Consider the following 17398-nt stretch of genomic DNA (forward strand, 5'->3'; position numbering starts at 1 on the left):
CAGGTCCGCTCCCGACTCTTTATCCTGAGTCCGCCCCCCCAAGGAAGCCCCGCCCTCTATCATTTTAGGGCCATCCCTCATTGGTCGTTGGTTGCCTGTCTGCCCTTCATTTGACTGTACATGCATAAACTTGGGCAGCTCACTTCAGAGCCATTCGCTAACGTCTTTGTCAATCAAGTCCCAGGCCTACGACCGGCGTCGTAGAAAAGGTCTCCGCGTTCTTCACCTATAGTAAGGAAGGATTGCTGTCCAAAGCTGCCTGTAGTAGAGAAAGTGGTGAGGGCAGGCCCCACCCAAGACACAGACCTAACCAAATAATGGAACCCCTATGACGTGTGATGGAATAGCGCTGTAAAGTCCCGGAATTCCAGTTTCAGGCTTTTTATGAAATGTTAAAAAAGGAAAGAGATTCGGAAAACACATAGAAAAGGGCTCTCACAGAGGCCAACTTGCTGTGAATCTAGTGGAGCTTAAACTTCAGAGCATCTTTGAATCCACAGGCCTGCTAAAATGGTTGTTGTTTTATACCATCAACTTTGGAGTATCATAGATAACTGGAACAGTGTTCTTTCCACAAATCAATAAGAAGCCAAAGTCAATATTAATATGGACAAAGGGTATAAATAGTCAATTCACTCAGAGAAAACCCAAATGGCCAATAAACATGAAAAAATTCTCGCTAGTAATTAGAAAAATGCAAATTGAAACAACAGTATAGCATTTCACACAGGATTGGCAAAAATCAAAAAGTGACAACTCCAGTATTGGTGAAGAAGTGGAAAAACAGGAAATCATACATTATTGGGGTAATGAAAAACTGGCATAAACACCATGTATAGCAATTTAACAAGATCTAGCAAAGCTGAAATGAACATACCCTCATAATTTATAGGTATGTATTTTCATCCCGTATGAAAATAATCCTGGCTAAGTAGCTCAGTTGGTTAGAGCATCGTCCTGATATGCCAAGGTTGTTGGTTTGATCCCTGTCAGGGCAGAAAATATATACCTAAGGCTGTTCATTGCAGCATTTTTTGAAATAAAAAATTAGAAACATGATATATTTATACCATGTTTTCTCAACAGGGCAATGTCACCCCTAAAGGGGTGAAAATTGGTTTTTAGAGGTACCAGAAATTTTAGATGTGATTTGTAGTAGTGACCCTCCAAAACTTCTTTTTATCTTCACCCAAGGATATGTTTATTGATTTTTTTTGTTGTTGTTTTTTGAGAGGAAGAGCGGAAGAGAGATAGAGACAGAGAGAGAAATGTCAATCAGTTGCCTCTGGTATGTGCCCAGACAGGGATCATACCTGCGATCCAAGTATGTACCCTGGCTGGGAATCAAATCAGCAACCTTTAAAAAAAAAAAAACATTTATTTTTATTTTTTAAGATTTTATTTATTTATTTTTAGAGAGAGGGGAATGGAGGAAGAGAGGAAGAGAAACGTCAATGGTGGTTGTCTCTCCCATGCCCTACACGGGGGGTCCAGCCCTCAACCCAGGCATGTGCCTTGACTGTGAATGGAATCAACGACCCTTTGGTTTGTGGGCTGGCACTCAGTCCACTGAGCCACACCAGCCAGGGCATTGATTCTTTTTTTTTTTTTTTTGATCCACTGAGGATATGTTTATTGATTTGAAAGAAAGAGAGAGAGAGAAACATTAATGTGAGAGAGAAACATCGTTCAGTTGCCTCCTGGCTCAACAGGGACTCAAACCCCACAACCTTTTGGTGTACAGGACGACACTCCAAACAACTGAACAACCTAGCCTGGGGGCCACCTGGCCAGGGTCCTACTGGAGATCAAACCCACAACCTTGGTGTATCTATCAGGATAACACTCTAACCAACTCAAAGTAATAGTAACTTTAAATTACTGGTTGTAATTGGTTTTCTAGGCTTATTTACATATTTTGTTGTGATCATCTATATAAAGGAATCTCTTTTAGAATATCTTTAGTTTCATTTTATTACATCGAGTAGTCTTGAATTCTTTTCCCTTTACAAAGATTTCAACATGAGGACAAATCAACTTCAATTTTCTTCCTCCTCTTGAGTCACAAGTGGGAAAGGCAATGTCATCTGTCCTCTTTCAGGATCAGACTTTTGGAGAATTCTAATCAGTGTACGTGAAGGAAATGAGCTCATGCTTGTTAATACTTGCTTTGGCTTTGCTGACTCAGCACTACCCGGTTCTCCTTCACTCCCTTAGACTGTTCTGTCTCTGCCTTTCCTCCGGACTCCTCCATATCTACCAATATCTTTTACTCCGGGTTAAAACATGGAATTATTCTCCACTCTTCTCTCTTTTCTTTTTTTAAAAGTTATTTTATTTTTTCAAAATTTTTATTTATTTATTTTTAGAGAGGGAGAGGGAGGGAGAAAGAGAGGGAGAGAAACATCAACGTGTGGTTGTCTCTCATGCGCCCCCCACTGGGGACCTGGCCTGCAGCCCAGGCATGTGCCCTAGACTGGGAATCCAAAAGGTGTTCCTTTGATTCACAGGCCGGCACTCAATCCACTGAGGCTGAGCCACACCAGCCGGGGCTCTCTTTTCTTTTTTCAACATATATTTGGCAAGCCCCTAAGATTCTGTGTTAAACATTAGATATGCAGTTGTGCAAAGAAGCATGGCCCCAGCTTTATGAACGTTTCACTCTAGTGAGGAAGACAGACATCAAGCAATCATGTAAATGTAAATGAATATACACAAAGAGCATATGGTTTGTTTTTCTTCCCCAGTTCAAGTGTCTCTGCTTTACTTTAATTTTTAAATAACCGTATTTAAGTATAATTAACGTATAATAGCCCTGTCTGGTGTAACTCAGTGAACTGAGTGCAGGCCTTTGAACCAAAGAAAGCGTCACTGGTTCGATTCCCAGTCAGGGCACATGCTTGGGTTGCAGGCCAGGTCCCCAGCAGGGGGTTTGAGAGGCAACCATGCATGGATGTTTCTGTCCCTCTCTTTCTCCCTCCCTTCTCCTCTCTCTAAAATAAATAAAATCTTTTTTAAAAAATCATATAATAAACTGTACATATATAAAACATACACTTTCATGAGTTTTGTCATGAAACTATCATTAAATTCAAGATAGTGAATATATCATTAACCTCTCAAACTTCCTCATGTCCCCCTTGTAGTTTCTCTCACCCTCCCTATCCCTAGGCAAACATAGACCTGATTGCCATCACTATAGATTAGTTTGAATTTTCTAGAATTTTATGAAGTGGAATCATGCAGTATATACTCCTTTTTTACAGAAAATATTTATTTGCAGAGAGAGGGGGAGGAAGGGAGAAAGAGAGGGAGAACATGGATGTGCAAGAGAAACATCAGTTGGTTGCCTCTTGCATGCCCCCAACCAGGGACCCGACCTGCAACCCAGGCATGTGCCCTAAGTGGGAACAGAACCACAGACCTTTCGGTTCACAGGCCAGCACTCAATCACTGAGCCACACCAGCCAGGGCAGTATGCACTCTTTTTCTTTTTGTTTGGCTTCTTTTACTCAGCATAAATTCGAGATTTATTTATTGTTGGAGTATCATAGTTCATTCTTTTTTTATTTCTGAGGAGTACCCCATAGTATAGATAACCAATATTTGTTTATCTATTAACCTGGTGTTGAACTGTGGGATTGTTTCCAGTTTTTTTCTATTATAAATGAAGTACTAAGAACATTCATGTACAAGTCTTTGTGTGCCCATGTTTCCTTCGTGTGCCCATATTTTCTTTGGGCTAAATATTTAGGAGTAGAATGACTGAATCATATGGTAGGTATATATTTAACTTTTAAAGAAATTGCCAAACTTTTTCAAAGTGGTTGTACCTTTCCACTCCCACCAGTAGTATATGAGAGGTCCCGTTTCTCCGTGTCCTCACCAACACCCAGAGCAGACGGTTTTTATTGTAGGTGTGTAGTGGTATCTCATTGTGGTCTTAATTTGCAATTCCCTAATGACTAATGACATTGAATATCTCTTCAAGTGTTTATTTATCATCTATATAACTTCTTTGGTGAACTCTGGGTTTGCATATTTTGCCCATTTTTTATCTGGTTGCTTGGTTTCTTATTATTGAATTTTGAGAGTTATATATATGTCGGATACAAGTCCTTGACAGCCCTGGATGCGGTGGTTCAGTGGATTGAGCGCTGGCCTGCGAACTGAAAAGGTTGCTGGTTGGATTCCCAGTCAGGGCACATGTTTAGGTTGTGGGCCAGGGCCCCAGTGGGGGAATGTGAGGGGCAACTGATCAGTGTATCTCTTGCACATTGATGTTTCTCTCCCTCTCTTTCTCCCTCCCTTGCCCTCTCTCTGAAAATAAATAAATAAATAAATATTTTAAAGAATTCCTCTGTCAGATGTATGATTTGTGTATTAAAATATATGCAAATGTTATATTACATATAATATTTTATCCTGGTTGGTGGCTTGTTTTTAGTTCTCTGAAGAATGCCTCTCAAAGAGCATTAGTTTTTAATTTTGATGAATTCCAATACACCAATATTTTTTAAAGGTCTGTGCTTTTAGAATCATAGCTAAGAAATTTTGCTTCACCCAGGTCACAGAAAAGGGCAAAGTGTACCCTGAAGGAGTAGACTAAAGGGACCAAGACCAAAGATTTGTCCCTTGTCTTTTAGGCACCAGGGCACTTGGCAAGGGGACTGCGGAAGAAGGAAGAGACCCAGTTGCAGATGATAGGACATTGGGTGGATTTCAGACGAGCCGATTGACAAATATGGTTCATTAGCATTCAGCATACAGTCCCATCTCCTTCCAGTGTGCTTTCCTATACTGCAGAGGCTGAAAAGCTAAGGATTATATTTCTCAGAATACCTTGCAGCCAGTCAGATGTACTCAGGTGAGATTTAGGAGGCAGAAGTGAGACAAAGGCCATTATACTGCTACTTTGGCTATGTCTCCCAGCAAGCAAGGTCATGGAGATGTGATGTATTTTTACAGCTGTGATCCAGTGATGTCTCTAGCTTTGCAAATATTGAGAGGTGGTTGCATCAGAGTGTAGCAGCGGCAATGTACTGATTATAGTTTCCAGATCCCTAGATCAGAGTTGTAGCTACTTGTTCTGAAACCCAGTCATCAGGGGAAACCTCCAGGTGTCCCACCTTCCTTGATTATGGCAGAGGTAGCCGCTTCCCTGGCAGAGCACTTCTCCAGTGTTCTGGGGGTCACTCCTGGAGTTTCAACCCAGAGTGGACCCCTGCAGACTTTCCAGTTGAGTTTGTATCTTAGTTGCTCGGAGGGGGGTTTGTTTCCCACATTGATTTCTAAGTGATAAGAGCAGTCAGAATGTATTTGGGAAGAATGATAATTGAAGTTAAGAACAATCTAACAATAGCCAGGGCGGGGACAGTGGGAAGAGGGGATTACAGGAACTACTATAAAGGACACATGGACAAAACCAAGGGGGAGGGTGGAGGTGGGGGAGGGAGGTGGGTTCAGCTGGGGTGGGGTGAAGGGATGGGGAGAAAAGGCATACAACTGTAATTGAATAACAATAAAAATTTAAGAAAAAAAAAAGAATTTAGAAGGACTCCCACTGCTTGGGAAGAAGGTAACAGTGTATGAAGTCATTCATTTGTTTAATGAGCTGGTAACAGACGTGAATTGGCTGCCATTGCTAGACACTAGGAATATCTACTTGCCCTGAAGGACCTTACTCAATCTGATGTTGTCATGGTATGATGACAGAGATATGTTAGGACCTGATGTGTTCACAGACACGTTCTTAATCAGATTTGCAGAAGTCGTGAAAGAGGTGACTTGTGAGTTTATGGTTTTGTTTGTTGTTGTTTTTAATGGATGAGCAGAAAATAGTCAGCAAAGAGGAAGAGGAAGAACATTCTAGCTGTAAAAGGGTAAATTATTAACAAAACCTTTGAAATATCTGTGTTCGTATTTCTCCCCCACACATCCTCAGGAAAAAGAAGGAAAGGGGGGTTTGTGTTTCTAAAGACCTTAGAGAAGGCTAGAGATAATGCAATGCAGGAACTTCCTCGGAGGGGCGGGCAAAGGTGGAGGCGGGAGTTGTTGAAGACCTAACAACCCAGTGTGACTGTATTTGGTGACAGGGCCTTTAAGGAGATAATTATGGATACAGGAAGTCATAACGTGGGGCCATAATCTGATAGGACTGGTGTCCTTATAAAGAGGAAGAGACACTAGAGTCCTCTTGCTCTCTTTCTGAGAGTGCACAAAAGAAAGGCCCGGTGAGGGCAGAGAGGGAAGGTGGCTATCTACAGGCCCGGAAGAGAGGTCTCACCGGAAACCAACCCTGATGGCACCCTGGTCATGGACTTCTCGCCTCCAGGACTGTTAGAAAATAAATTTCTGGTGTTCAAGACATTCAGCCTGTGGTATTTTATTATGGCAGCCCCAGCAGACTAACATAATACTCCCCCAGCTTTCCATCTCTTTGTTCCCTTGCCCTGATTTGGTTCAGGCCCTTATCTTCTCCATTATCATCTCTGCAGACCTCTCTGTATTCTCGAATGCTCCTAAGGGAATCTTCCAAAGAGCTTAGTTAAAAACTGTCTAGGACACAGAACTATTTACAGCATAAAAAGCAAACTTCTCAGCTCAGGAGTACAAGACTCCTTTTGAACTTGACCTGCCTTTCTAATGTTGTTCCCTGTCCTTCCACTATACATTCTATACTTCAGCCTGACTGCAATTCTTACCGCTGTTCATTCTGTGCTCTTCCCCTGGTCTTCATTTTGACCAGCGCTGTTCCTCCTACCCAGAATCTGCTACCTTCTCATCTCACTGCCTCACTTTTTCCTCTTGCACGTCTATTCATCTCTCAGCCATGGCTCAAGTGTGGTCTACCTCCTGAAGCCTTCCTTCACAACTCCCTCCTCAGCTCTCTCAGAAGCACTTTGTACACCCCTCTGTTACAACACTTATCGCACTGTTTTGTAAACATTATTTTGAAAGTCTTTCCTACTAGACTGTGAGCACCTGAAAAAAAGATACCTACTCATCATTGAATCTTCCTTTGTACTTGAAACAAAGGAGGTCCTAGATACATACGTCTTAAACAAATACACAAACAAAAATCCCACAGTCCAGACAAGACATACACACACAAAATAATTAAACAAAAGGCAGCAGAGAAAACACAAGCTATGTTTCTGGGTATCCTCCATGGCACCTAGCACAGTGTCTTGCATGTAGTAGACTCAGTTAACTGTTGTTGAATTAAGTTCTAAATGAAAAACAGAAAATAAGAGTCACAATCATTTAAATCTGAGAGAACTCCAAGGTAGGGTATAAAGCTGGTACCCACCAATATAAGATCAATGATCCCATCTGGTGCTTCAAACTCGGTTCATACTCCTCCTCCAAATCTCTGACTTGCCTCCCTGGCTCCATACTGTGAGCTCTTTTAAAGTCAGGGGTCTCTCATTCATCTTTATACATTCATTCTTTATCTACTGCTATCTAGCCAGATGCTTTGCACATGATAAGCATCCAATAAGTGTTTGTTGCAAACTAGATTCTGTTAAAAACTAGATTATGCTGATCCTGGATAGGATTTGAATAGGTCTGTAGAAGAAAACAGAAATCCAGATCAGGGACCCAGCAGAAGTGTATTCATTTCCTAGCGCTGCTCTAACATATTGCCATAGACTTGGTGGTTTAAGACAACAGAGATTTATTATCTTACTGTTGTATGGGTCAGAAGTCCGAAAATAGGCCTTACCAGGGCTGTGTTCCTTCTAGAGGCTCTAGGGGAGAATTTGGTTCCTTGCCTTTCCCAGTTTCTACAGGGTGCGGCATCCCCTGGCTTGTGGCCCCGCATTATTCTGACCGCTGCATCTGTATACATCTCCTCTCAGTTCTGACCCTTCTGCTTCCCTCCTGCAAGAACCCTGGTGATGACATCGAGCCCACCCAGACCACCCAGGCAAATCTCCCCATTTCAAGATCCTCAGCTTAATCTCATCTGCAAAGTTCCTTTTGGCTCAAAATAACACATTCTCAGGTTCTGGGGATTAGGACAAGGGTACTTTGGAGAGCCGTTCATTATTCTGTCTACCCCAAGGAGCAAAGCTGAAGACATAAGAATGCACAACTAATGTCTGGGGATGGACTTTTTCAGCTGAAGCAGAATGTTCGGGAAATATTAGAGCCAGGTAAGACAGCGAAAGTCGATTAAAGGGGCACTGGTGTTGGAGATGACACAGACCACTGAACACCAGATTCAGTTCTGGCTTTATCCTGCATAAAATAAGAAAGCTTTGAAGATGGGTGAGCAGGGAGTTTACAGTGAAAGCAGTAATCTAGCAGACTCCAGGAGACCCTGGAGTATCTAAATCTGGTTGTCAAGCAAAATGAGAAACAGAAGGTTTGGGACCAAGAGACTACACAGGGGTGAATGCACTGCTGTTTACTGTCTTGTCAAAGCTACTCTCTCTGCTAGACATTCCTTGAACATCCATAATAAATGACTGATGAATTATTTCCCCTCATGGATTCTTCATTTTTTGCCTAGTAGAAGTGTTTAGTCATGTTATAACTCCTCTATCCTAGAAGAGTCTGATACAGCAGTTGGGAAAGTGTGTATTTGGGTGGAGTGATAAGAAAAGAGGGGTTACTGGCTGTTGTGGCTCAGTGAATTGAGTGCTGGCCTGCGAACCGAAGGGCCACAAGATCGATTCCCAGTCAGGGCACATGTCTGGGTTGTGGGCCAGGTCAGGCCCCCAGTAGGGGGCATGCGAGAGGCAACCACACATTGATGTTTCTCTCCCTCTCTTTCTCCCACCCTTCCCTTCTGTCTAAAATAAATAAATAAAATCTTAAAAAAAAAAACCTAGTGAAAGAGAAAAAAGAAAAGATGTGAGTTGATTGGTTTGTCCAACTGATTGGAAGAGGCTGAGCTTCTTGGGAGAGAGTTTTAAATGGTCTGGAAAGATAAGAACTCCACTTTTTGGTTGTAAACAATAGAAATTCAACTCAGACTGACTTACAAAAAAGTAGAATTTATCAGCTTTAAAAAACGTTATGTATGGCCCCAGCCAGTGTGACTCAGTTGGTTGGAGCATCATCCCATACACCAAAATGTTGAAGGTTCGATTCCTGGTCAGGCCACATGCCTAGGTTGTGAGTTTGATTCCCAGTCGGGACATGTATGGGAGATGATCGGTACATGTTTCTCTCTCACATCGATGTGTGTCTCTTATTTTTTCTCTCCCTTTCTCTCTCTGAAATCAATAAACACATTTTTTTTTTCAAAAAAACATTAGTAATGCTGATGATTTCCAAACTGATATTGCCGGCCTGGATTCCTTGAGCTTGGAATATATCCAAGTACCCATTGGCTACCTTTACTTGGACGTCCAATCACCAAATCAAACTCAACATAGCCCAAACCCTGTTCCTGATCTTCTCTTTCCATCGTTCCCTCACCAAATCTACTCTTACCACAAGTTGTCAAATCCTTTTGTGTTTTCTTTCATTCACCCTCCATATTCAAACCGTGAAGCAATTCTATTGGCTGTACTTTCAAAGCCATCAGGAGCGCTTTAGGGCTCCTGTCCAAGACGGTGGTGTAGGGAGATACTGAACACCTCCTCCCATGAACACAATGAATTTACACCTGCAGACAGAGCAATTCCCCTTGAAGAATTGGGGGCTGACTGGACATCTTCTGTACGACGAATGAGAGACCACGCAGAAACGGTAGGAGAGTCAGAGACCGGCACTGTGGGTGCTCCCACCCTAGGTGCGGCCTTGCTGCCAGGAGGGATCAGTGGAGGGCCTGTGCAGGCTCGCCCTTCCTGAGGCACAGGTAAACAGCAGTGGTTTAAGGGACACCTAGGCTATATGGGAAGGAAATTCATTTACTAAGCCTAGAACATCTGCCAAGGAAGAAGAGAGCTGTGGGAACTCTCTCCCAGCTGAGATGCACTGAGCACCATGTGTGACCCTCCCTGACCCCTTGATTGCAATGGCTGGAGCTCAATCCAGGCACTTTAACTGCAGGCCAAAGCCATTCCAGTGCCCCTCACACCCCAGGCCCACAGCAGCTCCTCTGCTTGTCCCTTGGACTCCCTGAGGCCCTTGGCTGTTCCATTCACAATTCCGGCCAGTGCAGCTTGTGCCTGGATCTGCCTGTGGACTACTCCAGCTCCAGCTTCTAGCCAGCCTGCCAATGTGGCACAGATGTGACTTGCCTCAGGGACTCCCCTTGGCTCTCACCCACCCTAACTACAGCTCCTGCCTGGGTATGGCTTGTCCCTGGGACTTCCTGCAGCCCCAGGGGCTTACTCCAGGGAATCCCTGAAGCTTGCAACTGCTCCAGTGTCAGTTTCAGTCCCAGTGTGGCTTGTGCCTGGGACTACTCAGGCCTAAGCCTGCTACATCTACAAGTCGAACCGGCCTGCCAAAGCAGTCCTGGTGCAGCTTGCCCTCTGGGATCTCCCTTGTTTTGTGCCCACTCTAACTTTGGCTCCAGGCTGGGGGCAGCTTGCACCCCTGAACTACCCAAGGCCTGAGCCTACTCCAGCTACAACTCCAACTGGCCCGCTAAAGACACCTAGCACACGCAGTCGACAAAGGGGAAGGTCCTACACAAGGCAAGTTCAAGACCGAAACGCTGCTGTTTTGCCTAATTCTTAGGCACAAACACAGAGAGGCAACCAAAATGTGGAGACAGAGAAAAATGTTCCAAACAAAAGACCAGGACAAAACTCCTGAAAAAGAACTAAATGAAACAGAGACACACACTCTGTCAGATAAAGAGTTAGAGACACTGGTGGTTATAAGGTTGTTCAAAGTGCAGGGGAAGAACAGACAGATGAGCTCAGTGAGTACAACAAAGAGAACAAATAAAAAAAGAACCTACCAAAACTGAAGAAAACAATAAGTGAAACAAACAAAAAAATACACTAGAGGGAATCACATCAGAGTGGTTGAAGCAGAAGGACTCAGCAAGCTAGAAGACAAGGAAGAGGAAGTCACCCAAACAGAATAGCAAAAAGAAAAATAGAATTTTAAAAAATGAAGATAGTTTAAGGGACCTCTGGGCAACGTCCAGTGTATCAACATTTGAATCATAGGGGTCCCAGAAGGCAAAGAGAAAGGGACAGAAAACCTATATAAAGAAATAATGACTGCAAACTTCCCAAACTGGTGAAGCAAACAGATGTCCAGGTGCAGGAAGCACAGAAAGTCCCAAACAAAGTGAACCCAAAGAGGCCCGCACGAAGACATGTCCTCATTAACGTAAAATCATTTACAAAAGTAAAATCAACAAGGATTTCTTTAACTTAATTTGGAAACAAACAAAACAAATAAACTTATCTTTCAGCTACAGGACTCTCACTATCCTCAGTCTGAAGATAAAAGGACCAAAAGAAGTGCAAAGAAAACTTAAATTTGACTTAATTGGCTAGCCGGTTTATTGTTAATAGGGATGTGGGCGTAGTAACTTTGAAACAAATTTATGTGTATTGTAGAATTGAGCAAAGGAGTAAATATATTGATCTTTTTGGGAGCCAGGCTTCTCATGGTGAGAGAAAGGAGCTGCAAACACAGAGTGGTGAAAGGCAAGAATGATATAAAATGCCTATTTTCTCCACTCTGTTCACTGCAAGGACACGAGCAATGACACCTCAGTGGCAATGAACACAGCTAGTTCCAGATCTTGAGTTCTATTGTCGCTCCCCACTAAAAAGAAGCTGGGGTCCTTAGCAAAGTGGCTGAGACCAGGGCTGGGGCTGGAAGAGTGAGCTTAGAGCATGTTGTGCCGGAAGTTAAAATGTGTTCAAAGAATGACAGCCACAGAAGCCCGCTCGAAGGAGCTCCTACTGGCCAAATCTGGGACGATCTGAGGATCAAAGTAAGTAATGGTGGAAATGGATTATAGCCCATTGAATAAAAGCAGAATCATGGATCTATTTTGACAGAAGTAAATAAATAAACAAGGGAGAAGGGAAGACCCTTATGGTAAAATATTAACTAAGAAATGCAGAAGGAATGATAGAGTTTTAAAACCACTATTTGACAATTATAATAATTTGATTCTAGCAAAAGTCGTCAATGTACGATAAGGAATAGGATATTCACATATCTTCAGATAATTTCCCCACAGGTTAGTTATTAATTACAAAGGGGAAAATAGTAACTAAGTGGGGAAATTTGGAGGACGTGTCCAGGACTTGGTGACCAAAGTTAACATCAGTATGGGAACAAGTCACAGTTCCCTGCCACCTGATGGGATTGATGAGAAGAGTCTTATGTCATTTCTGGGGGGTTCCTGCCACCAATGCATAGCCTGAATCTAATGAACTGACAAATCCAAATTGAGGACATTCTACAAAATAATTGGTTCTATCTCTTCAAAATGTCAAAGTTGAGAAGAACAAAGAAAGAAGGGTTAAAACTGACCTAGATGCAGGAAGGTTGAAGGGACATGACCAATGAAATGCACCAGGTGACCCTGGATTGGATCCTGGACCAGAAAAGTTCTTCCTACAGAAGATAAGTAGGACAACGAGTGAAATCTGAATAAAACCTGCAGGTTGATCAACAGTGTTTTATCAATGTGAATTTCCTGATTTTTGACCCCTTTGTATATTGTGGTTCTGTAAGAGAATGTCTTGATCTTAAGAAATACTTATGGAAGTATTTAGAGGTTGAAAACAAAATCTGAGCATTTCTCTCTGCCTGTACAGCTACTATCCTACTCCAAATCACCGTCATCTTTCACCTGTATTATTTTATTTTTTTAAAGATTTTATTTATTTATTTTTAGAGAGAGGGGAAAGAAGGGAGAAAGAGGAGAGAAACATCCATGTGTGGTTGCCTCTCACATGCCCCCTACTGGGGACCTGGCCCACAACTCAGGCATATATCCTGACCAGGAATGGAACTGGCGACGTTTTGGTTTGCAGGCTGGCACTCAAATCACTGAGCCACACCAGCCAGGGCTTCACCTGTATTATTTTAATAGCCTCCTAACTGGTCTCCCTGCCCATGTATCTATTCGATGTATTTTCGATGCAAGAGCCAGAATGATTGTTTAAAACATAAATTACATCATGTCATTTCTCTGTTCAAAATCCTCCAATGGCTACCTAACCTACTTAGACAAAAGCTAAAGTTCTTATAACATCCTACAATGCCCTGCACAATATGGCTTCTGGTTACCTTTCTGATCTCATCTGTTTCTACACTTTCCCTTGCTCATTACACCCCTGCCATGGTGGCTTTCTTCCTGTTCCTCTTAACACATCAGGCATAGTATACATTTGCCAGTCCCTCTGTCTGGATCTTTATTCCCCAGGTAGCTACATGGCTTACTCCTTCACTGTCAGTGTTTTTAAATTCAAATGCTATCTTATTAGTGAGGCCTTCTCTGATTGTTCTATTTAAAATTTCAACCCCCCTATTACCTCTATCCCCTTTCAGTTTTATTTTTACTAACACCAATCACTAACATTTGTACATTTCACTTATTCATTGTCCACCTCTCCTCCTATCCAGAATATAAATTCCAAGATACGTACCTTTTTTGTTCACAGATGGATCTTCAGTGCCTAAAACAGTATTTGACATATAATTAGCTTTTCGGTAAATATTTGTTGAATAAATGAATGAAAAGCCGAGGTGAAAGTTTTCATGCTTGAAAACTTCAGGCATGATAGGATTTAGATTCTCAGCATGTTACTAGAACTCTGTCTTAATCTCTTAGCTGCTTTGCTTTCCCCTGTATTGGCTACATTCTTAAGCAGGCTTGAGGTGTGATGGGTGGCGGCATGATGGCCGTCAGCAGCTCCGGATTTACATTCTAACAATTCATCCGCTGTAATGGAAAGAGAGCACCTCTTTCCTGATTGCTCTAGTGAAAACCTTAGAAATGAGTGATATGCTGGGCTTGGGTCAAGTGTTGATCCCTAAAACAACCTCTAAAGGTAGAGGATGAAAATCCTGTGATTGGCCAGGCCTGGGTAAAGTTCAGCTCTACTTGGACTGAAAATATGGGAGAGGTGGTTCCCTAAAAGGAAACGGAGCGCTACCACTTGAGGAAGAGGGATGGCAACTAGGCTGTCAGGAACAACAGATGTCCATCACATCATCGGTGATGACCCACCAGCAGATCTGTCCCAGAAGAGCATTCTTCTCTTGCCCCTCCATTTTCACATATAGCCAGATCAACCTCCGAACTTTGGAGGGTTCTCTCCTAAATGCTTTTTCACCTGTTTCTGTCAGGTAAAGTCTTCGTCATCCTGCAATGCCAGCTTCAAATATGATCTCCCTTATGATGACTTCATACAGATGTAGCCTCTTTCCCTCTTCTGAGCATGCTAGTTATTTCTACTTCTTTTGTAGTTATCTTTTCGCAACTTGCCCTATATTTTACTTATTTGTATACATTGTGAGCTGCTTGTGAAATGGGCCAGATCCTCTTCCCCACTGTCCAAACGCTCACTTCACACCCTGCGCGACCGCATTAATTAGATACACAGCAGGGCCGCCAGAGCGCGCTAGGCGCCAGGCGCGAGGCTCAGGGGGGCGGGAGGCACTGTGATTGGCAGGTGCGACCGTCAATCCCGCTCGGGCGGGAGTAGGACGGGAGGAGGGGCTTGCATGAATGGGGCGCGCGGCGAGCGGGCTGCAGTCGGCGCTCGCGGGGGAAGCCGGAGTACTGGCCGGGAGTGGGTGGGAGGAAGCGAAGTGGGGGGGGGGGGGGGCGGGGGAGGAAGGGAAAGAGCGCGGGGGGCGGGGAGGGGCAGCGCCGGGGTGGTTCGCCGAGAGGAGAGGCGCGGGTGTGAGCTTGAGCTTTGGCCGCTGTGCGGGTCGTTTCTGTGCCGCGGTCTGCTGCGCCGCCTGCCTCGCCGCGACTCGTCGCCTGCGGAACCCCGAAGAGCCCCCGACCGGGCCGAGGAATCAGGACCGGGGGATCGGCTCTGAGGGAGGAGCCGGGTCCGAGCGGCCGAGCCCAAGGCCCCCGGGGGTGGAGGTGGGGGGCTGAGGCCCCCAAGGGGGCCCCGCCGGGATGGGCAACCTGGAAAGCGCCGAGGGGGGTCCGGGCGAACCGCCCTCTGTCTCGCTGCTGCCGCCGCCGGGCAAGATGCCGATGCCTGAGCCCTGTGAGCTGGAAGAGAGATTCGCCCTGGTGCTGGTGAGAGCCGAGCCCAGTCCCTTCCCCCTTCTACCGCCTCCCACCTAGGTCCCAGAGCCCGGGGTGGGATTTGGCCGCCGTTCCCCCTCCGGCCCACCCCATCAGTCAGGGCTTCCGACAGACCCCGGCCTCCAGTGCCTTTCCGGCAACCTCTGAGCAGCCTGTGGCCGGCCCCGACAGGCCCGTCGGGGACCTCCCGACTGACGCTTCAACCGATGGACACTTAGGAGGAGGGATCCCCAGCTTGGGATCCAGACTTCTTTCTTACTCCCACCCTTCTGCTGCCCTTCTCACTTCTCTCCACTTCCCGGACAGTTTCCCCAGGTCCCTAGAGTTCTCATTCCTAAGCCTCTGGCTGCTGCGGGGGAATTCAGAAGCTTGGGGCCGGCCCACTCTTCAGCCTAAGTCGGGGCTCTCGGACTGGGGAGACCGCCTCTCGTGTTAACATGGACGTTTTCCAGGGAGTGGGTCCCACTCCCAGCCCGGACCAGATGTTTGGGGGAGGTTAGGGGGAATGGGGAGGGGGCTGGCAGCTCTTGAAGGAGGTGGAATAAAGAGTGATGCCATTCTACTTATTTTCAGAATGGCCTGCAGGCATCCTGCAAAGTTGTGGTGGATTTGCCTAAAAGGGCTGAACATGTGGATAAGCCATTTCACTAGTGTACTTTTCCAATTGAAACAATGCACAAACCATCCCGCTCCCCCTTTTTATGTTAAGCCCTAGTGTGGCTGATTTGTGTTCTTTGCCTATGTTTCTTTTCAGTCTTTCTGTAGGTTCCTAAATGATCGATGTAGATGAGTTGTTACAGTTGACCTTAGGAGAATACTGTAGGATTGTCGTATGGTATGGGAATTGGACATTGGTGCTGGTGGCTCTGTGGATAGAGAGGATCTGGGTTGGTATCACTGGGATAGAGCCAGAAATATGTTGGGGCTAAAAGTGAAGTTTTGGAGAGAGAAAGCGAACTAGGTGATGGAATATCTGCTAACAGAGGTGTAAGACTTGGGGAAATAGTTCCCAGTTCCTCGAAGAACTAAGAGGCAGGCAGTGTTAATGCTGCTGTTATTGTTGGTATGGCCTGAAGCGCTGACTTTGCCTTTGCCCATGAGGAGAGGGATAAGTTGTGGACTTAGCAGCCTTATTGGATTTCATCTGCCTTGGAATAGGGAGATTAGATCTGTTGGCATCAGAGGAGCTGTGTGAAGATCCTGGTCTCTCTGATGGTGGAGAGCCTGACATGGGCCCGCTGGCACCACAGCCAGATCAGAGAGCATCCACCGGGAAGCAGTATTACTGGCACCTCTCTGAACCTATCTGCCCACCAGCTTTGCAGAGGGCCAAAGGGATCTGGATCACACATCCTGTGGTTCTCTGCACTTCCCCTAGCCTCCTCGGGGATGGGTGAGTCAGTGATTACTAATGTTCTGTGGCCATCGCAGAGGCTGAGGAGGAGAGCCTGAGACTTGGTGCCCAAGAGAACAAGAGCTCAACTGTTGGGAAAAAGAGTGGGAGGGAATCTGCACTCTAGTGGGGGTGTGAAAACCCCCAGTGAGCTGGCATGAGGTAGCCTCAGGAATTGGAGAGAAAGAAGGAGAAAGAGGTGGACTGCCTTAGGTAGGGGCTGCCAGGCCATTTGTTGTGAGTCAGAACCAGAGTCAATCATGTCCTCATTGGAGCATGGTTGTAAATTTATTTCGTTGGCAAATTGATGGCTTAATATGTACAAAGTGCACGTGATATCCTGGTTACTAGCCAGAGCACCCAGAGAGCCCAGGTTAAGCAGAGGACTGGACCACCCACTTGCAAGCCTTCCTTTCTGTATAAAGTTGAGATGTGTTTCCTTGTGGCTTTTGTTTTGGTCTTGTTTCTGTGTGCCAGAGCTGCTGCTGATGGGGGGTTGGAACAGGGCAGGCCAGGGCTAGTTAGCTGCCTTAAGAGAGAAGCGGATTTTACCTCACTGTTTTAACACAGGGAAATCACGCTTTCTTGCAAGCTTGAGTTCTGTGGGGGTTCTTGAAGATCTCTTCCTCTGCCACTGAAACGTGCCCTACATAATATCCTTCGGGAACATTACTGGCTGTTGGATGTTTGACCCTGGAATAAGCTCAGGTGTATTTCTTGAATAGTCGGGAGGAACAAAGTGTAGTAGAGAAAGCCAGGGTCCTGTCTTAGCAGTTGTCTTAACCAGTCTGAGCCTCATCTGTAATTTTACAGATTTACTTATTTGTAAATTGGAGCTAATA

General features: G+C 44.9%; 1 protein-coding gene across 5 annotated transcripts in view; it reads left to right on the top strand.

The window, feature by feature from the left end:
- Positions 1-14771: 14771 nt before the first annotated feature.
- The window catches only part of FMNL3 (formin like 3), a 52305-nt gene continuing 49678 nt past the window's right edge, over positions 14772-17398 (top strand). For all 5 annotated transcript variants that reach the window (XM_045184141.2, XM_024575645.3, XM_045184142.2 and 2 more), the window contains exon 1: positions 14772-15154. In XM_045184141.2, coding sequence (XP_045040076.2) covers positions 15029-15154 — 126 coding nt within the window. In that variant the 5' untranslated portion in view covers positions 14772-15028. The remainder of the gene's footprint in view (positions 15155-17398) is intronic.

This window comes from Desmodus rotundus, chromosome 3, assembly GCF_022682495.2.
Source record: "Desmodus rotundus isolate HL8 chromosome 3, HLdesRot8A.1, whole genome shotgun sequence".
Classification (NCBI taxonomy): Eukaryota; Metazoa; Chordata; class Mammalia; order Chiroptera; family Phyllostomidae; genus Desmodus; species Desmodus rotundus.